General features: G+C 38.1%; 1 protein-coding gene across 7 annotated transcripts in view; it reads right to left on the minus strand.

Moving 5' to 3' along the window:
* HECW1 (HECT, C2 and WW domain containing E3 ubiquitin protein ligase 1) overlaps positions 1–23,127 on the minus strand; it is a 421,784-nt gene that overhangs the window by 62,017 nt on the left and 336,640 nt on the right. For all 7 annotated transcript variants that reach the window (XM_019825270.3, XM_045052189.1, XM_006929092.5 and 4 more), the window contains 3 exons: positions 12,660–12,794; positions 3,939–4,044; positions 2,923–3,019 (listed from right to left, as the gene is read on the minus strand). In XM_019825270.3, coding sequence (XP_019680829.2) covers positions 2,923–3,019; positions 3,939–4,044; positions 12,660–12,794 — 338 coding nt within the window. The remainder of the gene's footprint in view (positions 1–2,922; positions 3,020–3,938; positions 4,045–12,659; positions 12,795–23,127) is intronic.

A 23,127-nucleotide genomic window follows, 5' to 3' on the forward strand; every position in this document is an offset into this window, starting at 1 on the left:
AGCCTGATTCCCTGAGGAGCAATTTTTTGTTCTTGTTCTCCCTTTTTAAATCCATGGCCTCTTAGTTGTTGTGGACCTTCTGTTTTTGATGAGATATTTGGGTTCTCATCTTGGGTCTACAGGTCCTTAAAAGAATCCATATCTTAAAGAAGTTATTAGTTTCTGTACAAAATAATTGCCAAGATTTTTTCAATTCCAATATCTCCTAATTCCAAATTCTGCCATATCTGGAAAATCATAATTATACAATTCTGCACTGCAACAAAGCCTTTAAAAAGTCTTTTAAAAAGTCTTTAAAAAAAAGTCTTTAAAAAAGCCTTTAAAAAATATCACTATTGCATGTGATACTATGCAAAAGTACAGAAAATAGCTTCCCTTCCCTTGAAAACAGTTCACTCTTTTACCCAGGGGATTACATTTTTCACTTTTAAAATAACTTAAATGGGACTCTAGTGCCTTTGGTGAGATCAAATTCCTCCAAAAAATAAGCTGTGAAACTCATTACTTAGTGGTAGAATCAGAAACATAAAAAATGTTCAAGAGCAGCAAGCTCTCAGAAATTTTTCAGGTAGTACAACTCCTCTGAAAATCCCTTGAAATTCCCTTAAATTATGATGTACTGTGAGTCAAGGAATAGCCCACAAATAAATGACACAGTAATGAAATGGGTAGAGTTGAACATAGGTGGAAATGACAATCACTTGTGCGAAAGTTCATCTGTTCATGCTAAAGATCTTTCACTCACTCTAAATGTAATTAGTCCTTCTTCTCTTCAAAGAGGACTAGGTTCTGAAGGGGAGAGTGACACAAAGGCAAAGAATGGAAGGTCCTGCTCTAAGGAACCTATGTATTGTAGGGAGACATCAGTATGGACAACTATAAGAGATAATGGAAAAATATCCTAGAGGTACAAAAAAGAATGCCGTTAAAGCAAGGTAAAAGAAATACTAAAGCTTGCCTGGGTCAGTGAGTCTTTGCATTTGGTTTGAGCCTTTAAAATGAGTTAAGAGGTCCTTAAGAGAAAAGCCACTCCCCAGAGGGCAGAGGTAGGAGATGACACAGACTGTTTGGTGGAGATAGAAGACTCTAGAAGGAAAAAAACTAGTGTGGGATGGCGAGTTAGGTTAGGGCCAGACTTTGGAGACCATGGAAACTGTGTTTGAAATCCTGACTTTATTTCACGCACAATGGGAAGGTGTTGTTGTTGTTGTTTTTTTTCTGAAGGGAAGTAGTAGTATAATTTAATCTTTGCCAAAATAAGGTAATTTTGGTTATAACAGGGTGAGAGAGATACGTGGTATCTTCTAGGACATTCCTGCAAAATCCAGGAGAGAAATGCTGAGCACCCAAACACAGGCCATGACAGGGAAGAATTAAAAAAAAAAAAAAAGCTGGGAAAGAGAAAGTAAGGAGGCAGATGTTTGGGTGTGGAGACAGAGAAAGAGGGAGGAGTTGAGACAAAGCAGTGGGGAGGACGTGGTTCTAATTCACACAGAGTAAAACACAAGGGAAAGAGGTGTCAGTGAGGGTGTGTGTGGAGGGGGAAGGACAGTGAATGATCCACTCTGGCATGATTAATAGGAATTTGAATAGCAAAGAGACTATTTTCAGGTGTTGGTGATTCACTGAGGAAGTCAAGGCAGAGTATTACAGTTGTCAACTAGATTCAAAAGACCACCAAATGGGAGGTAAGGAATCAGAGGCATTCAGTGACTGCATTCCCACCCACCTTGCCTGATCCTTTATACACATACCCATAAAAGCATCTCCCCAGTGCCCACACAGTGACCTGTTTCCAAGGAGATTAAGGGCAGATTTGGGCTGAATAACATGCCTCCATTAATGGTTCCTAAGAGCTGGAGCAAGAATTCAAACTCCGAGGGGACACACTTAACCATCATGCATTGCCAGCTTCCAAAATGCTGTGTAGTCAACTGAAGCAGAGTGATACTGAGATATCTTGGAGAGAAAGTGGGATTTAAGTTTGGAGGATATTTTCCCTTTTTATCACTTTTGGTGGCTATCCTTTCCAAATGAAGTGACTCAGTTTCAGAGACACTCATGCAACAATGACATTAATGGACAGTAAGATTTAACTAGTTAGAACATATATTTTTGATACTTTTTGTTTGCTTGTTGGTTTATTTTCTAATGTATTCATCTAGTTTTTGGTTTACCATTAAACAATGATATTTTAAAAATAAAAACATTTAAAATGGATTAAAGACCTAAATGTGAGATCTGAAACCATAAAATTCCTAAAAGAAAATACAGGTAGTAATTGCTTTGACATCAGTCATAGAAAGATCTTTCTAGATATGTCTCCTTTGGCAAGGGAAACAAAAGCAAAAATAAACTATTGGGACTGCCCCAAAATAAAAAGCCTTTGAACAGTGAAGGAAACCATCAACAAAACAAAAGACAACCTAGTGAATGGGAGAAGATATCTGCAAATGATACATCCAATAAAGTGTTAATATCAAAATATATAAAGAATTTGCACAACTCAACACCAAAAATCCCCCCAAAAATTCAGTTAAAAATGGTCAGGGGACATGAATAGATTTTTTTCCAAAGAAGACATACAGATGGCCCATAGACACATGAAAAGATGCTCAACATCACTCATCATTAGAGAAATGCAAATCACACCACAGTAAGATATCACCTCACACCTGTTAAGAATTACTAAAATAAAAAACACACAGAAAATAAAATAAAATAAAATAAAATAAAATAAAATAAAAAACACATTGTGGAACTTCAGAGAACATTAGAATTCCTGGATCCTTCAGTTGGAGTATTCAAGACATAATTAAATGCATGAACAAAATGCATCATAAGCTTTTATGCTCTCTCCACAGATATATTGTCCCACCTGGACGACTAGTTGGAGCTATAGGGTGAGGGACAAGCCCTTACCTGAGTGTGTGGTTTCTCGCCAGGCTTGGCTGACGTTCTTGCAGCATTTCAAAAATGTTTGGCTGGCGGAGAAATGCCACAATCTTGTCATTATATGCTGAAACAGACAAAAGTGCAAGTTGTGGTTGAGTTTTCAGCCCAGAGATGATTTCTTTAATGGTTGGAAAATAGCTACTTGATACCAGGATTAATGCAAGAGTTTGAAGGGCAGGTAGCACACTCATCAGAAAAATGTAAGCTCTTGAGGGCTCTTTGTCTGTGACATAATAGCATTGTCATTTCTAAAAGATCAAACCAAAGTGAACTAGATCTAAGTTAATTATCCTTAATATTCTAAGACCTTAACGGGGTGTTAACTCACCCCTGTGTGAATAGGTGAAGGAGAATAAAATCATTCTTCCACAAGCTATTTTACTCTCTTCCTTCTGACTTCTCTTGGTCATTTTGCCATAGTTATTATGGCCAAAGATTCTTTGTAACTTCAAAGAAATCCATTTCTGAACACTTGACACTTACAACCTGTGGCCATGGTTGATTTCCCAGTAGTCATAATGGAAATACCCAAATCCATTTGGGCTTTCTTACCTCATTTCCCTTGATACAAGTGGCACGTGTTTTAGAAGGAGGTGGCTGAGGTTAGGAATGAAGACTACACTGACTTGTCCCCATACACACATGGGAAAAGAGGTCTAAATTACAAACTGCATCTAATAGCAATAAGATCCATCACCTCATTTAAACTATGCTCTCCTGTACTCAGCTAACAAATCCCTGAAAGGAATAAAGAAGGGGCTGAGAGTCTGGAAAAGAACTGAGACAGGGAAGAGGGAAGAACAAATGAGGGAAGGGAGGGAAAGGGAAAAAGGGCAAAGGAGGGATGGAAGCAAAGGGTAGGGGGTAGATTTTATCATAGGAAAGGAAAAAGAAAATACAGAATCCTGAATATTAAAGGACTTGTGATAAGAAAAACAAGGCTAAGGACTGGGTATCCAGGATCCCAAAAGCATGATACATACCTAGTGGCAATGACTCATGTTGATGTTGGCTTCGAATAGCAGCTACCAGGCTGTGTCCTGGCCTGGCCAGTAAAGAGGCTCCTCTGTTTCGAGAGACTTCTGAAGCCTAATTTCAAAATAAAATTGTTAGCATTGGAAATATTATCAAATTCAGATGGTCTTTTGATACTAATTTTCCAACATGAGGGGGGAAAAGACCCAGATATCACTTAAGTTAAAAAGCAGTGAAGTTACAATCTTCAAAATGAGTGGAAATAAGCAAGTTAAAAAAAAGATTAGGTAGGATGGTTGATGTGCTATGTTAGGGTTTTTAAGAAAGTGATTGTGTATGGGGCGCCTGGGTGGCTCAGTCGGTTAAGCATCTGACTTCAGCTCAGGTCATGATCTCGCGCTCCGTGAGTTCGAGCCCCGCGTCGGGCTCTGTGCTGACAGCTCAGACCCTGGAGCCTGTTTCAGATTCTGTGTCTCCCTCTGTCTCTAACCCTCCCCCCGTTCATGCTCTGTCTCTCTCTGTCTCAAAAATAAGTAAATGTTAAAAAAAAAAAATTAAAGAAAAGAAAGAAAGTGATTGTGCCAAATGTCCTAAATGTTAACTAGATTAACATACTGACTAAAGAACATTTCTCTTCATAAATATGTTCAAGAGACATAAATAAATTCTACATGAATACTATCAATAAAGATGGGTTTATGACCTTAATTTGTGAGAGTTGGTACTGAACTTCAGAACTGAATGTGGAATGGACTTGCTCTTTCCAACAGCACATATTACCCTCAGATGGCCGTTCTTTGCTAATTGCCTATTATTCCATTCACTGTGCTGGCTACTCTTCCTTAACATAGTATCTTTTTATTTTCTCAAAATTCTGGAAGATAAGCATTATTAACCACATATTACAAGCAGAAAATCTGAGGATTGGATAAAATGAAGTTTTTACAAAATTTTCAACTGTAAGAGGCAGAACCAGGATTTGCTTGTTGCAAAGCATTTGTTGACTTCTCTCATGCTGCTAGCCTGCATCCAGTACCTTGGTTTTGGATGGGCATTTTGACAAAATGTCATGGAATACAGAACTTGCACAGCTTAAAATTGATATTTGTGATGATTGATTTAGCTCAATTTTAAATTTCAGAAATCCCCTAAGTCCTAGAGCATGACGATGAACTTTCTACTGTGATTCCATGTACATTCTGTTTCTTAAAGGACTCTTGAAGGGTAAGCTATTTAAACAGAGGCTGTATAGATCTTCCACAAATATATGGGTTTGCTGTAGAGTATGACTCATTCTATGATATTTGGTAAAGTATGCCAAAATAGGCTTTAAAAACATTTAAGAATTACATTGAAGATTACTTTGTAACATACTTATAAAAAGCTCAAACATCCAGACAAAAAGGGAGAGAAAATTCTCCCTCTGAGACCAGTATACAATTCATTCCCACAGAATTCCGGAGAGGTACTGAGATCCTATGCTACAAAGTCCAGAAAGGTCAAGTCAATCTCAAAGGGGTCATTTAAGATGAGACCATGTGTCCTAGTGCAGATGACAAACAGGACAGATTACTTAGGGCTTACTAATTAAAGACATAGTAATTGCAGGTTTTCCTTCGGGTCCTACTTCCATACTTCACACAGACAGGATGAACATCCTTCCTTTGCAGAGATGTGCTATCAGTTCACTGTCTGTACATGGAGGTCTTTGAACTGCTCTTCTGGAAGTAGCAGAGCTGCAGATCCATCCCTTTTCTCTCCTGGTTCTTCTCCTTGCTCACTGCTTACTGCTTACTTGAGGGACAAGGAAATGGATTCTGTGCCATTGTGGTGGACTTCTCACTTCGGTGTCATTAGCCCTCAGCTACTGTAGCCAGCCACCAAGATTTAGAAGTAGATACTTCGACAACAGCACTTTCCAGTCCCAATTAAATGATTACAACGCAAAGTGGTAAAAGAAAGGTTTGCTCGCTCTTCAAATACGCAACACCGAGTCTCTACGTTTCTTCCACCATGAATTAATAAATATGTAAAGCCTTTCTGCCACTGAAATGTTAGGTTTCTTTTCCTTTGAGGGAATTATGTCAGTCTCCTTTATTGTGTGTTTGAAATATTTTCGATGCTGTAAAGACAGGAATCTCAAAGACCACTCAGCAGAAGATTATCTAAATGATGCATTACAGAGAGAAACTGAGGAAGTGGATCTGATAGCAGACTTCAGGAAGGCATGACTGTAATACAGAACTCAGGTGATGTCTGCTGTCACACCCTGGGCTAAAGTGTGTCATTGTTGGTGGGTTGCCTGAAATAAATGGGGCTTTGAAACAGGAAGAAACTCACTTCTCTTCCTAGCTGCCAGAGGGAATTCACGTGTTACAGATATGCTTTAGGGAAAAATGGTGCCTTCTCCTGAGGTTACCTGTTCACCGGCAAAACCAAGCCAGACTGCAAAACTTCAGAAATCAGATGAAGGCCAGCCACCCCAAAGGTAGATGACTGACTGATGAATATGCTTCAGGCCAATGACGAGTGAGATGGAGAAAACAACCCAGGGGGAAGGTGCCGCATATGGGGTACCTGAACCATAGAAACAACTGCCAAGGGCAAAGGAGGTGATTGCAAAGTAATACTGGAAGGTCTACAGATGAGCTGGAGGATGGGAAGGTTAAACAGAAACAGGCTTCTCCAACAAGGAGCCGGGAATTTATAGGGATAAGGACAGTTCCAGACAGGGCTAGAGAGAATTCTGAGATTGGGCCAGAGTTTAGTATGCGCTAGGATCCTTGTAGCCCTAAAGTAATACGAAATGGTCCATCCTGAGGAATATTAGGTATCGACTGAGTAACTGATTTGGATCTCACTGCAAACATGATGCTAACATTTGCTTTCCTAACTACTGAAAATGACTAGAAGTTTGAATTTTCCATTTAAAACCAAAATTATACGACTCACTGAATTCCCTGGCATTTGACACTTTCTGTGTTACCGAATTTCTCAGGGATGTATGTGAGAGACAGACAAAGAAGGGACTCCCCCAGTGGCCTGCCTCTCTCCAGACATGCTATGACTACTCTATGACTGGCTAAAACCCAGTTTCCAGTAGGGACTACTTTTAAGATTTCTTTTCCTTTTGATGTTGAAATAGCTTTAATCATAATTGCAAATGTGAAAACTTCAAACATTTAGCTCTCCAGAAAAAAAAGTAGATATGCTCAGAAAATAGTTTACAGTGACTGGTAAACAAATTTCTCTTCTGTGTTGCAATTTAGAAATGTAAACTGGTGTTTTATTTTTTTAAAGATTTGATTGAAAATTGCAGGTTTTAGACTGAATTTGGGTTAATAATCAGTGAATGCTCTCTTTGAAAACACTGAAGATCTGATGATGAAAAAAATAGTGAGTTCAGAGGAAAGGCCCAAGTGATGAATTTTAATTCATCTCTAGAATCCTTTTGTGTTCTAAAAACAGATCATTAACAAAGTTTTCAGGATTAGCTTAAGGAAACAAAAGAGAGAGAGAGAGATCTTGAGCTATTCAACATATTTATAAAAGCGAAAAGTGGGTGATAAATAATGTACAAAGAAAGGCTTGATTTAAATTGTGGTAGATCTATATGAATAAATATAGAAGAATTTTAATTGCATGGGAACAGTCTACAAGGTACTGTATTAGTAAAATAGGATGCAGAACCATAGACAACATGATTCAATTTTTTATTTCCATGGTTACCAGAAAGTGTCTCCAGATCGGGAATTATACTCGCCTTTTAACTTCTTTCCCACCTGTGTCTGTGTTTTCTACACTCATTGCTTACTGTTGATAATTCAAAAGTCTATTTTCATAGGTGCCTGAATTTTATAAACTTCCAACCAAACTGTAATCAAATATTGGTTGCATGGAATCAAGAGAAATATCCCCAAAATTTAGAAGCAGTGCAGAAGTTACCTCCCCACACTTCCCTGTGTCATCCGAGGCAGTGAAATAACTTTTGTCATCAAAAAATCTCACTGCAAAGAACGACCAAGAGTGACTTCTGCTTTTAAAGTGAAAAGTCAGTTTCTCTTCTTGTCAGATTCTTATCCTTTCATGAGGCAACGCACCCATGTGTGTACCCTTCCAGAACTTTTCTATGACTAACGATTTTCTAAACTGGTAAAAGAAATAAAACTTAGGTGCTCTGTTATCCTTCCTTATTAATGTTAATTTATATTGCTAATTGCAGTATAAATAAGACAAATGTGACCTCCAGTGACTTCCTTACTGATAGAGAGACGGAAACCAATATTTATAGCCCTATATGCTCTTTCCATTTATCTGGGTCCATTTCCCTTGGGACATTATGGGAAGATACAGACTTGTTTTGTTAGTACTTTTTTTTGTATATTGCAGACAGACGTGACCCTGTACTAAAATGCAGGCTAAAGTGTCAAATAACGATCTTTTTATGCATAAAGTATTATATTCCTGATAATGGCTTTCAGCAAACTTCCTGAAAAATGTTCACTTGAAGTAAAGGCTAATCCAAAAGACACTTACTTAACAGTGTCTCTTTTAATAACCTATCTTAGGGGTTTTGAGAAAAATTTTGATCAGTTAGGATCCTGAATATAGAAACTGATTTCAATTCTATCCTTAAATTCAATTGATAAAAATATCAACTGCTGAGCAACACTCGAGAGAATGGCCCATGAAGGTGAACAGAAAATAACTGATTCCTAAGGTTGTAGTATAAGAAACATCTATAGCAAATCCCCCATTGCCCCTGTTATGTGACAGAGAAAAACCATGGATTATAAAAACAATTCATTGATTATTTGTGAGTCTAATTATTCCATATTTATGTCTGCTTATCTGTCCTTTCAAATTGGATATCCTGCTGTTTTCATACTCATTATCAACTTATCTAACAGCAAATCTACCATTGTCCCCAACTGGCTTTCCTGTTCATCTTACCTATGTGTTGATAATGTGAGTCAAACCCCACGGACTCTGAGAGTCACAGAGCTAACTGCCCATCCAATTCCCTTGTCTCCACTTGCAGATGAGGAAACTGAGGCCCCGGAAAGGAAAGGAAGAAGCAATGATACACAGTTCCTCTGTGGAGAAGCCAGAGCTGAGACTCTGTCTGCTAACTGAAGTCCCAGGTACCCCTTCCTTTGCACCTCTTGACCACCTGAGGTTTCTTCCCACACAGTGTCCATTGTCTTCTGTCTCCTTGCTGCTTCCAAGGCCTCCCCACCTTATACCTGGTCTGTGGCAGAGGCCCCTGACGGGTCTTTCTCTCACAGATCACTCTTTGCCACAATCCTTCCTCCTCTTGGCCATCATTATCTCCTTTCTAAAATACTAGTACACACTGGACTGGGACTTAGGAGATCTGAGTTGTGGTCTTGAACTCCCTGTGTCACCTGAGTTTTTGGTATTTAAGTTTACCTGACTTTAAAATACAATTCCTAACTAAAGTGGCATTGCCACATGGGAATATTTAGAAATGCTTAGGGGTATTTTGTTTTGTTTTTTGTTTTGGTTGTCATAGTGACTGGTGAGGTGAGGGCACTCCTGGCATTTAATGGATGTGACTAGGAAGAAAAGGTCCAGCAATGACATAAGACAATTCTACACTTCACAAAATTGTCCTCAAAATGCCAATAACCTTCTCTTCTTGAGGGACAATGGGTGACTTGATCTCTAAAGCCCATTTTTATACAAAAACCATCATATTATTCCTCTCAATTTCATTCAGTGGGCTTTTAAGAAAGTGCCAACCATGTGGCATTCAAAACTTAACAAAAACCAAGACAAAAACCAAGTGGAAATGGTATTCTGGTCATACCAAACTATTTGTTGTCTCTCTACTGACACTTCTCAATCCTACCGCTGCATCTCTGCTTATGCTGTGTGTCTGGGGGATTGCCATTCCTCTTCCTTTGTTCCTTGCTAGATTCTACCAATTTTCTAGGGTTGGGTCAAGTACCTTATTTTATTTTATGTAAAAAAATTTTTTTTAACGTTTATTTATTTTTGAGACAGAGACAGAGCATGAATGGTGGAAGGGTCAGAGAGAGAGGGAGACACAGAATCAGAAACAGGCTCCAGGCTCTGAGCTGTCAGCACAGAGTCCGACGCAGGGCTCGAACTCACAGACTGCGAGATCATGTCCTGAGCTGAAGTCGGACGCTTAACCAACTGAGCCACCCAGGTGCCCCAAGTACCTTATTTTAAAGATGCCTTTCCTTGGCCTCTTTTGAACTTCTATTGCATTTGTCCTAACATCTCTCTTGGCACTCAATCATATTCTAATTGCTCTTGTTACTTAACTCTGTTTTTTTGGCCTGGTTTCAAACATAGAATATAAAATTCTCCTAGGGAGGGATCATATCTCATACTTCCTTGCATTCCACAGTGCTCAGAGCAGGCCATGAACTTAATCAATGTTTGTTGAGCAAAATCACATCACAGCAAACACAATTAACCTTTCTCACTACCCCCTCCCTCTGTTTTTATATCAAGATCCTCCTATCTTCTCATTCCCAGGCTGCGGGCTCTCTCAGCAGGAGGAATCAGATATTTGTTTTCATAGAGGCTGGGTCTTTGTTTTCTCTGGTATGCTGCTTCTAGATCAGATAGTCTCTGCCTCCCAGCTTTTTCTCTCTGTTGCTTTTCTTGGTTTCTCCCTGTGCCAGTGCAAAGCTACCAGCAGAGAGTGGATGCACAGGGGGACGGGAGGGGTTTGAAAACCTGATGAATTGAATCAGTTGGCGAGTGGATGAATTAGGAAGAATACAGATCGCTGGTACACATTGATGCCCTTTCATTGTTACGTGTTACAGTCTTTCTGGACTGATGCAGGTGGTACTTTGTCATTAATGTTGATATTCAATGTAACTGGGCTTGGGCTATTCAATTGTATTAAATGAATGTTTTAGAACTGGTAATGCAAGTGGTACTCGTGACCTTAATCTAGTTTCAACAGAAATGTTTTAGTACTTGTATTTTCAAGTTAATTTCTTATAAATGTGAGAGATCTATATCTTTAGGGGGTTCATCTTACATTTGAGTAATCTACATTTTTGTTTTATTGACATTGAATCTGTAGTACTCAGATTCTTTTATCAAATGTAATTACTCTATATTAACACTGAAACTGCCTTAATAAAATTAAAGAATTTTAAATAAACAGCATATTTCAAAATTTTAAATAAATTTAAATTTTAAATAAGTTTTAAATAAACAGCATATTTCAAATTGATGCAGAGTTTTGAATCTATCCACTATTATCTCATAAATGTTGTACTTTCTAAAGTATTGTAAAAATGCCACCAGAGAAGGATACAATGCATGCTGAGCTGGGAAGTCAGGGCACTGTTTTCCGTAATCTGTGAATGTGCCTGCTGCTGAGTGTGTGCTACCTGAGCATCCTGACACCCACATAACCCTTGGGGATGAATAATATGCCTTCTCTGCATAGTCACATACACATTTTACATATATGCAGAAAGGAAGAATTAATGTTTTCAGCAGTTTCCTAAAACAATACCTAAGATGAGCCATGAAAGAAAAATTCATTTTATCACACTGGTCTTAAATCGTGAATGCCCTTGGTTGGAAACAGTTATGCCTGTCAGAGCATTCAGATGATTTCCTTAAAAAGTAGTAAAGTGGTGCCGATACACCAGCAACAGGCCCTTCCCCTGAGACTTATGTTTGCTATCTGGAGTCTGCCAGGTAGATTGTTATTTTACCCATTTCTCCTGAGATGTTCACTCTAGTTCTCCCAGGAATAACTCTTGGGGGACAGGGTGGGAGAGGGGGATACACACACACACACACACACACACACATATATATATTGTATATACAATACATATATATACACTTTTTTTCTACACTATTTATTCATTTTTTACTTCATTGTAATCCAACTCTACAAGCTGTTTTATGAGAAGTGGTTCTTAGCACCCACATCTCCTGAGATCCTGGTGATTTTTATGAAAACATGGTACCGATACTTGGGAAATGTCAGTCAGGACATAAGAAGGGATTTGCTCGTAATATTGCCAGGAACTGACTAGAAGTAGAAAAGAGCTATGTTTTGAGTTTTGGCTTGAGAAAGGAGGCCAGGAAAGGGTATGGAATACAGAGATAGCAATTCAGGAAGGCAAAGGACATCATGTTTTAAGATGATGTTTTTCAGCTTTTCAGCTTTTCATGATTCAATGGAAGGTGACCACAGGCAGGTAGGAGAGAGCACAGAGTAGGATGGGAACAGAGTACTCATGTGCCTTGTTGATTTCCCCCAATCTTTAGTTCATATATATAGTATTGATGTCTTCTCCAGGATCTATGAAAAGCCAGAAGTTTAATGTCGGTCACACACTGTATGAGCTTTTAAGAATTCACATGTGACTGGAAGGACTGAGGAAGCACAGCTCCAACCATAATGTAGGGATCTCCTGACCCTGCATTTTCAATTTCCTTTAAGCTAGAAAGATTTTTCGTAGTGACAACTGTTAGGACAAAAGGGAAGGCAGAAGGAAGGCGATCTGAAGATGGGTCTAGGGAGTTCAATGGGTGTCCCTGACTTATCATTCTTCTACAGAGCAGTGTGGATATGGCAGAGGCCCTTGAGGAACAGGCAATCCTAGATCCCAACCATTAAAACAGTGCTGGCCCCACTAAAGGAGGGGCCTAAGGAACTGTGAAGGTGGCAGGGGGCCTGGGGGTGTTACCTCTCCAGCGCTGTAACTCCGGAGCCTCTGGAGGTGCTGTCGATGTGTCAGGTGATTGGGAAGACGACCGTTCTGAAGAGGGATTCGGGGGTCAATGAAAGTGGTGGCTCGACTATTGTGGTCCACGAAAAAAGACTGCAGACAGACCAATAAAAAAGAACACTGTGTGAGAATGAGCCAAAATGAAGTCAGTAATGTAAGGGAACGCGACGGGGCTCAGTCTTCATGTTTATTTCTGTCCCTCCTTTTTATCTGCTCAAAACTAGACTGAAGACTGGGGCACTGTGCATCTGTTTGCTCAGTAGTTGAATGAAACAATACCAGTCATTGATAAACACTTTACAGTACACAGTTACAGAGTCATGATCACAGCATTTTATTCACGATGGAAAAGAAGAGAAATGGAGACTTTGAGACAGTAAAATAACTAGTAATTAATAATTTGTGAAGCATTCTATTTATTTTTTAAATAAACGCTCTTTTTTTTTGGTTAAAGAATTAGCAGTCTCCCTGAGAAGAAACTTTAAAAGGATAAAAAAGTAAGGAGAAAGCCAAAATCATCCCAAATGTCACAATCTAAGGGTAATCACCAAAATATTTTGATGAATTTTTTTCTATGTTTTCTTTTCTTATGCAAATATACAATTATTTACATCTTTTCCCCACATTGGTACTTACAATTTTGTTGGAAGAATTTTTTCACCTATTAGCTTTTGAGCATTTCCCTAAGTTATTAGACATTCTTTTAACACAGAATTTTAGTAAGCATATGGTATTCAGATGGATGCATAATAATTTCAGCACCTTCTGTCATTGGACATTTTACTTTTTTACTGCTTTAAAATAATGCTTCAGTAAACACTCTTATTCATAAATCTTTGCAGTATGTCTGATTACATGTTCCAATATATGACAAAAGTTATTCTTTAAATCTAAAATTACTTCTCATAAAAGAGAAAATTAATACTTTCTTTATAATGTCATGAAAACATATTTACATTCCTAATTTACTAAAACTATGTTTTATTTTTAAAATATAAATGTATACTTAATTTTTATCATGTACTTGTATAGCATTTCTTAAAATAATCAACTAAAATTTCTCCTATAAACTATTGGTTAATGTACTAGAGATAATAGATTTACTAGTAGTAAATGAGCCTTACATCTTTGGGAGAAAACCTACTTAATTGTGGTGGGTCACTCTTTCAATATACTATCTAATTCAACTTTACTTTTATTTATTTTTATTTTATTTTACTTTTTTTAAAATGTTTTATTTTATTTTTGAGAGAGACAGAGACAGAGCACGAGTAGGGGAGAGGCAGAGAGAGAGGGAGACACAGAATCTGAAGCAGACTCCAGGCTCTGAGCTTGTCTGCACAGAGCCTGACGCAGGGCTCAAACTCACAAACCATGAGATCATGACCTGAGCCGAAGTCGGACGCTCAACCAACTAAGCCACCCAGGCACCCCTCAACTTTATTTTTTACTATGAACTTTCTGGAACTCAGGTGAGTTTTGCCTACAGTTTTGTTTTGTTTTTTTAAATCAGATTTCCCTACTTTTACTCGTATTCGTGTGTGTGTGTGTGTGTATTTAGTTTTACACAGTTTCATCACCTGTGTAAGTTCACGTATCCACCACCACAGTTATTGAATGGTTCTCTCCAATGAGGATCCCTCATGTTGCCCCTCTGTCACACCCATCTCCCTCCCTTATTCCTCCACCCCTCAATTCCCAGCCAATCACTGATCTGTTCTCCATTTCTGTAATTTTGTCACATCCAGAATATTCTATAAATGAAATCACACACTATGTAACCTTTTGGGATTTTTTATCCCCCCACACAGCACAATTCCCTTGAGCTTCATCCAAGTTGTTGTACCAATAGTTTGTTCTTTACTGCTGAGTAAAATTCTACGGTGCAAATTTACTGAAATTTGTGGCAATGATTTTTGCTTTTTGTCTGGTTTCATTAGCAAAGATATGACTGCTCCAAAAAATGAACTATGCTGTTTCTATTTCTATCTTTCCCTTCACTCTGGAATAGATCATAAAGAAACGTGGCACTGGGCAAGTAATTCATTGTTGCATTTTCCAATTTATTTCATAAGTTCACTTGATTTCTTATATTTCTTGAGTCAATTTTTAAATCACATATATTTATTTTTAAATTATCCATTTCTTCTAGATTTTCTTTTAAAAAAAATTCTTTTAACATTTATTCATTTTTGAGAGACAGAGCACCAGCAGGGGAGGGGCAGAGAAAGAATGAGACACAGGATCCGAAGCAGGCTCCAGGCTCTGAGCTATCAGCACAGAGCCTGACACAGGGCTCAAACTCATGAACTGTGAGATCATGACCTCAGGTGAAGTGAGACACTTAACCGACTGAGCCACCCAGGCATGTCATCTTCTAGATTTTCTAACTTTGATTTCAAACATTTATATAAGTAGGTATGCATTTTCTCTTTAAAATTTCCCTGCATCTCTTATAACTCATTCCTTGTTTTTATGTATTATTTTCCTTAGATTGATTTATTTCTCTTCTAAAACAACTCTTACCTGTATTTCTTATACTGTTTTCCAGTTCATGAACTTCTGGGTTTTTATTGTCAAATAAATTTTGGAAATAAATTTTTGCTTCAATTACTGTTGCTTTTTAACCTTCTCTAAATTATTAATTTGAAAGCTTGTATTTAAAAATTTTTCTTGTTTGATAATAAAAACCAATGTGCAAATCCTTTGAGCACAGTCTTTCTATATCACGTTTTATTAAGTACTGGTGATATGTATTTTCAATAATTTCTCAATGGTTTATAAGTCTTGATTTTATTTAAAACCCAATAGTCATGAAGAATACTGTTTTCAAAGTGGCAAGTGGCAAATAGTTGGTTTTTGGTGATTGTGTTTAAAGTTATTGTTTATTTTTGTTGCTGTTTCAAGTTTTTATTTAAATTCCAGGTAGTTAATATACTGTGTAATACTGGTTTCAGATGTAGGATTTAGTGATTCAACACTCACATATTACACCCAGTGCTCATCCTAACAAGTACCCTCCTTAATCCCCATCAACCATCTAGCCCATCCCCCACCCACATCCTTCTATCAACCCTCAGTTTGTTCTCTACACTTAAGAGTCTGTACTATGGTTTGCCTCTCTCTCTGCCCCCACCCCCCACCATGTTCATCTGTTTCATTTCTTAAATTCCACCTACCAGTGAAACCCTATGGTATTTGTCTTCTTCTGACTGACTTTAAATTTGTTGTTTAAAATTTAGCTCTATTACTTACAGCCATGGAATGCAACATGAGTCTTTTATGCTTTTTTGTTTTCTTTGTGTTACAAAATATTATCCCCTAAAAAAATGTTCCATAGGATCTTGTAAAGAAGTTGTAAACTATTTATTCCTTATTAAAAAGATTGTGGTAAAATGTCCAAAACACACATTTTGCCCTTTTAATAATTTTTAAGTGTACAATTTAGTGGCATTAAGTACATTCTGAGTGTCGTGCAATGATCACCACTATTCACCTCCTGAACTTTTTCATCTTCCACGACTGAAACTCTGTACTCATTAAACACTAACCCCTCATTGTCTCCCTCCCCCAGCCCCTGAGAACTTCTATTCTAGTTTCTGTTTCTATGAATTTGACTACTTTTAGATACCTCATGTGAAATATAATACTTGTCCTTTTGTTTCTGACTTGCTTCACTTAGCATGTTTTCAAGGTCCATCCATGTTGCGACATGTGTCAGAATTTCATTCCTTTTTAAGGATGCATAATCTTCCACTGTTTGCACGTAGCACATTTTGTTTATCCATTCATGTAATCTCTATTTTTCCACCTTTATTGAGGTACAATTGACAAATAAAATTGTATGTAATTAAGCTCTATGTTAGCTCTATTTTTAACAAAAGTATGTATGTTCCATTAATACAAAATTATTCAAATCCTGACTTATTTCGTCTGTTTGTCAAACTGATGGATATAAAACACATTTTCCTATTGTGTATTTATTTCATTTCCTTTTGTATTTCTCTTCTAGTTTTCTTCATATGGTAGGATGTTATTTCACTCATAAGATATATGATTATTGTAACTTTATTTTAGTTGTGCCATTGATTAATATAAAATCTTACTTTGACTCCATTTAATGGTTCTGGATTTGAACTTTCCTTTGTATGATATTAATATACCGCCACTGATTTTCCTGTTAATGTTTTCCAATTCTATTAATATTTATTCTTCTATTTTTTAAACTCTCTGAATCATTTCTTGGGTATGTCTTTTAATAAGCTGGATCTGTTTGTTACTAAATCTGAAAGTGTTTTCCTTTTGGTATGCAGGTTTATCCTATTTCCATCTACCACTATGACTATTATGCTTGGCTGTGCTTATGTTATTTTATTTTTATTATTTCTGATTTCTTTGCTTCCTGGTGGATTTTTTGGTGTTTTACTATGCAAATTGTATTTTGTTTGATTTTATTTTTATAGGAATTTGAAACAGCAATCTTGCTTTCAATGGTACAAATAGTTGCCTTTTAAGTTGATCAAATAACTATATTTAGCCCTTGTTTTTCAAATTATCCAATTTGACTTCTCTTACACTCAACTGGGGACTTAGCACAACCTTCCTTGCCCCGTTCTCTGGTCCCCTTTCTGCTTCCTTGTCAATTTTATTCCAGGCTAGAGATATGATTCAGATTGTCTTTATACATTTATTCCATTTTCCTTATACATATTTTCCCATGTTTTATTGAGCCTTTTCCAAAACATTTTAAAGCATTTTAAAATCAATTATTTGTATGAATATTCCTGTATTTGATTGATAAATATTCACCACCATAGTCCATTTATACTATGTTTTCCCCATTATTGATTTCTTGTTCTGCTTCATTTGTGAGCCATCTGGAAAATGGCTTTTGGTGTTTATTTCGGACAGGGAAAAGAGGATGTGAGCTCTGAAATTTTTCTAGTGCTTCACACTTGAATGACACCATTTCTGGATATGGAATTGTGGGGCTATAATATTTTCTCACCAATAACTTGTACTCTTTGCCCTGTGGATTTCTATAGTTGAGTTGTATAAATGGAAAAATTTAAGCTTGTCTTATTTTTATCCTTTTTTAGGTGACTTTCATATTATCATGGCTATACATTGGTAAGATTTTTTTAAATCTCCATCTACACATTCCAGAGTATGTGTAGATATAGAATTTATTTTAATTGATTTTACTATAACTCAGTGAGCCCAATTAATCTGCCTACTTGAACAATTTATTTTAGAACAGAGTTTTATTTTCAATATTTAATTAATAATTTAATTTAATTAATATTTATATTTAGTATTTAATTTTTCCCGTTGTACCTATTATTCTGGTTTCTTCTTTAGAAACATCTATAGATCATTCATCAAACAGAGATGTTTATTGACTGCCAATTATATGCTGGGAATATTCTAGGTCCTTGAGGTTTCATCAATGAGCAAACAAAGATGCCTTTTCTCAAAGAGCTTAGAATTCTGCCAGGAGAAACAGAGAAAACAGTAAATCTAACAAATACATAAATTATATGGTGGAACACATGGGTTAGAGATCTTGGGATGCTTTTTGTACTAAATTAGGTGGTTAGGGTAGGCCTTGCTGAAAGGGTGAGATTTGTTCTTTTTGGTTTTTACTTTTTTTTTTTTAACCTTATCCCTCTTTGTTTGCAATCTGGTTCCCTCCCTCACTTTGAGGCTAGTTTCCATGTCCTATATCAGTGATTTGATTTTACACAGCATCAGTTCTGCTCTGTTTTATCCCTATGCTATTACACTTTGCTTTTCCTTGCAATCTTAAAACGTTTATTTTGTCTGCTTTCCCCTTTTTAATGTTTATTTATTTATGTTGAGAGAGAGAGAGAGAGGAGTGAGCAGAAGAGGTGCAGAGAGAGGGAGGGAGACAGAGAATTCCAAGCAGGCTCCAAGCTGTCAGTGTGGAGACTGATGCAGGGCTCGGACCTATGGACTGTGAGATCATGACCTGAGCTGAAACCAAGAGTCAGATGCTCAACCAACTGAGTCACCCAGGCGCCCCTTTTACTTCCTTCCCTCCTTCCTTTCTTTCTTTTCTTTCTTTCTTTCTTTTTTAAATTGTAGTAAGAACATGTAACATAAGACTTACTCTCTTAACAACATTTTAATTGTACAGTATTAAGTGCACAGGATGGAACAGTACTGTTAACACAATGTTGTGCAGCAGGTCTCTAGGTCTCTAGAACTTACTTATCTTGAATAATTGGTAAACTGCACCTATTGAACCTGAACTCCCATTTTCTCCTGCACCAGTTGCTGGCAACCACCATTGGGCTCTGTTACCCTGAAGCTATTTCAGATACTTCATATAAGGGGAATTGTGCAGCATTTGTCCCTCTGTGACTGGCTCACTTCACTGAGCATAATGTCTTCTAGGTTCAACCACCTTGTAGCATGTGTCAGAATTTCCTTCATTTTTAAGGTTGAATAATATTCCACTATATGTATATACCATATATTTTTTTATAAGTTTCTGAATTCCAGTTGATTTAGTGTAATATTAATTTCAGGTGTACAATATAGTGATTCAACATTTTCCTATATCGCCCAGTGCTCATCACAAGTGCACTCAATAATCCTCATCACCTGTTTAACCCAAGTCCCCCACCCACTTCCCTTCCACTAATTATCAGTTTGTTCTTTATAGTTAAGAGTCTATTTCTTGGTTTGCCTCTCTCTTTTTTCCATTTGCTCCTTTGTTTTGTTTCTTAAATTCCACATGAGTGAAATCATATGGTATTTGTCTTTCTCTGACTGACTTATTTCACTTAGCATAATATTCTCTAGCTCCATCCATGTCGTTGCAAATGGCAAGATTTCATTCTTTTTTATAGCCGGGTAATATTTTATTGTATATATACACCATATCTTCTTTATCCATTCATCAGTCTATGGACATTTGGGCTCTTTCCATTATCTGATGATTATAGATCATGCTGCTATAAACATTGGGGTGCGTGTATCCCTTTGAATTAGTATTACTTTGGGTTTAAATACCTAGTAGTGCAATTGCTGGATTGTAGGGTAGTTCTATTTTTAACTCTCTGAAGAATCTCCATACTGTTTTCCAGAGTGTTTGCACCAGTATGCATTTCCACCAAGAGGAAATGCATTTCCAGTGCAAGAGAGTACCCCTTCATCCACATCCTTGCCAACACCTGTTTAACACTTAGGTCTTAATAAAAGATGTTACCTGAAAGATGCATTATGTACTGTGTAGTTTCACTGAATTAAAAGCAGCTCTATTCCCATATGCTTCTACACATAAGTTTACAAACACATCTTTTTTTTTTAAAGTTTTTATTTTAATCCACTTAGTTAACATTCAGTGTAATATTAGTTTCAGGTATACAATATAGTGATTCAACGCTTTCTTACATCATCTGGTGCTCATCACAACAAATGCACTCCTTAATTCCCATCACCTATTTCACCCATCCCCCCACCCACCTCCCTTCTTATATATCACATTTTCTTTACCCATTCATCTGTCAATGGACATTTAGTTTGTTTCTGTATTTTTGCTATTGTGAATGACGCTTCAAGGAACATGAGAGTTCAGATAGCTCTTTGAGACTTTGATTTCAATTCTTTTGGATATATACTCAGAAGTGGGATCACCAGATCCCACGGTAGTTCTTTTTTCTTATCTCTGCTTCCTCTCAGCTTTTTTTTTTCTGTTTGTGGCTGCTGCTTCTCACTCAATAGAAGTCAAGTTCTCCTAAACATTTTGTGGATGATAATCAGATACCTTTGAAATGTTTCTGTTTTCTGAAGAATATTATACTATGAGATATATTTTTTCTCAGATAAAGATTCTGTTTCCTTCATGTCGTAGTTTAGTCTTCATAGGCTCCTTTTAACTTTGCTGTTATGTGTCCATTCCTTTGTAGAGGTTGCCTCTGCCTCATCTGGGCCCCAGATAGGGCCTGCAAACCTGCCCTCAAACCTGCAGCTCCACCCCGTCTCTGGTGGATGAGCCCCCTCATCGGCTCAGGCCTAGACCCACTTGAAGCCCACACACAATCTCTACCAAAGTTGGTAGGAAGCTGTGTCCTTTCCAAGACAAGAGATGAGTCAGATGCCAGTTGGCCCTTTATTCCAGTCCTCTTGAAGTGGTGCAACTCTCAGAGGTCTGTCCCTGTCATCCTTTGTGGGGATGATCGAAGACACCAAACAGCTAGTCCTGGTCCTTCTATTCCTACTACGGTATACACTAAAAATGAAGGCTGTCGTCTCTGCATGTGTTAATAAAGCAAGAAGCAGATGGGATGAGAAGGTGATGTGGCATTCTGGAACCTGCTCTGGCCATCTATGAAGATGGCTTTTGCATAGAGAGCTATCACCACACCATTTCTCGGTGAGCGGGTTTCCTAAATCCCAGGCTCCTTTGCAGCACATTCTTTCCAAGTCAGAGGGCTGAGCCTGTAGGATATAGTCCAAAAATGTTTTTCTCAACCTATTCCCACCATTGATGGGCTTTAGCAATGAGGTATTCTCGCATTCTTCTCAGTTGCCAGTCTTGATGTTGGATTTTTGTGTGTGGATATTTCCCACAGCATCAAGAGGAAGAACAGCAGATATTACTAATCTGCTGTATTATCATAGATTCCCACATCTACTTATTTGCTCTTTACATCTGGCTATAAAATCATGAAGGCAGGCATTATTACTGCTACTTTATGATAACGTGGGGCTCAGCTATAAAGGGACTTGCCCCCAGTCAACGTGTTTAGAATGGGATGGGGCAGCCTTTTACACATCCCCCTCCTCCTATTTTCCCCTCTATCCTCCATTGTTGCTCTTTACTCTGTGGGTTGTGATGACACATTTCTTTAAAAAAAATTTTTTTAGAGTTTATTTTTGAGAAAGAGAGAGAGAGAGAGAGAGAGAGAGCAGAGAGAGAGCAGAGAGAGGGAGACACAGAATCTGAAGCAGGCTCCAGGCTCTGAGCTGTCAGCACAGAGCCCGACGTGGGGCTTGAACTCACGAACCGTGAGATCATGACCTGAGCCGAAGTCGGACACTTAACTGACTGAGCCACCCAGGCTCCCCAAGCCCTTCATTTTAGATGCAGACTTTTTCTTTCTTTTTTGTATATGATACCATCTCACTAAACAAAATCAGGGGGGAAATGTTTTTCCAGAAATATGCACTTCAAGATGACTAAAATTCTTGGTGCATGTCTCAGCTGCTGTGCTTCTTTGCTACTGTGATGACCAGGAGGCCGCGTGGACCATGGAGGACCAGGACTGATGGCACTGGGAGGGGGGTTTCCCTGGCATCCATCCCACTGGGCCTCCTGCTGTTCGAACCCTAGTGTGAGAGCTGCAGTCATGGCCTCGTGGTGATCTGAGTCTAAGCAAGGTGTTTGCATGAGTATGTGCTATTTGCATAATACACCATAGTGACCCCTTCTGTTCATTGATTCATAGTGGTGTACTCTTCGCAGCTTGGTTAACCAATAAATGTATCCGGGGCCACCACAGACCACTGAGATGAGGCATATGCGCACCCCAGCTCTGATGAGATGCTGCTTTACTTTCTGTTCTGGCTCAGGCTTTATTTCCCACCCTAACACACATTTCCAAGTCCTCCCAGCATAAACCACTGTCATTCTCCAAGTGGAAGACACATATGGTAAAAGAGGAGGTCCCGAGGAGCAGATTCTGGCCATGGTGGCCTTTCTACTACACAAAGCCACCCCTGCCCCCATCCCAACTGTCTTCCAACTCATCCAACCACACAGGAGCCGATCAGACAGTCTTATGGAACCAACACACTTGCATTGGTGGAAATCCTTTCTCCACACACTCCAGAGAGCCAGATTCTGAGACATGCTAAGGGGTTTGTGGGGAGGAATTTGTGGATCCCAGGGGACAACGATGCCCTAGCAACCTACTTTGGGGAACTGCGGCTTTGCACATTGACCATCGCAGAGCATAGGAACTGTGTAATGTAGTTTCCCACTGAGACATGTCTTCTGACAAAATTTCTGATTCCTTTGACTCCAAAAAAGGGAGGGATTCTCCCTTCCACAGATCATAAAGGAATACACAGAGACTATTCTTTAATAAACAGTTAAGCCTGTCCTATGGATACCTTGATGTCACTGATAGTGATTAAGAAAAAAACATGTTTGTTTTAGCAAACTCAACTATGCTTCCAAAACATCACTGGGAAAGATCAATTTGGTTAAGGTCACACGAAGGCACAATGCAAGCCAATAACATCACATGGGCCTAATACACCCTACCTGTTTGCCAGGCTGTTTTAATGAGAACTGAAGGCTTATTAGGAAAATCACAACAAGTAATCTAATAATGTCACTCCCATTTAACTAATAATTTCATTCCCTGAGAGTTAGCTGTCTAAGGAGGCA

This window comes from Felis catus, chromosome A2 (assembly GCF_018350175.1).
Source record: "Felis catus isolate Fca126 chromosome A2, F.catus_Fca126_mat1.0, whole genome shotgun sequence".
In the NCBI taxonomy this organism is placed as follows: domain Eukaryota; kingdom Metazoa; phylum Chordata; class Mammalia; order Carnivora; family Felidae; genus Felis; species Felis catus.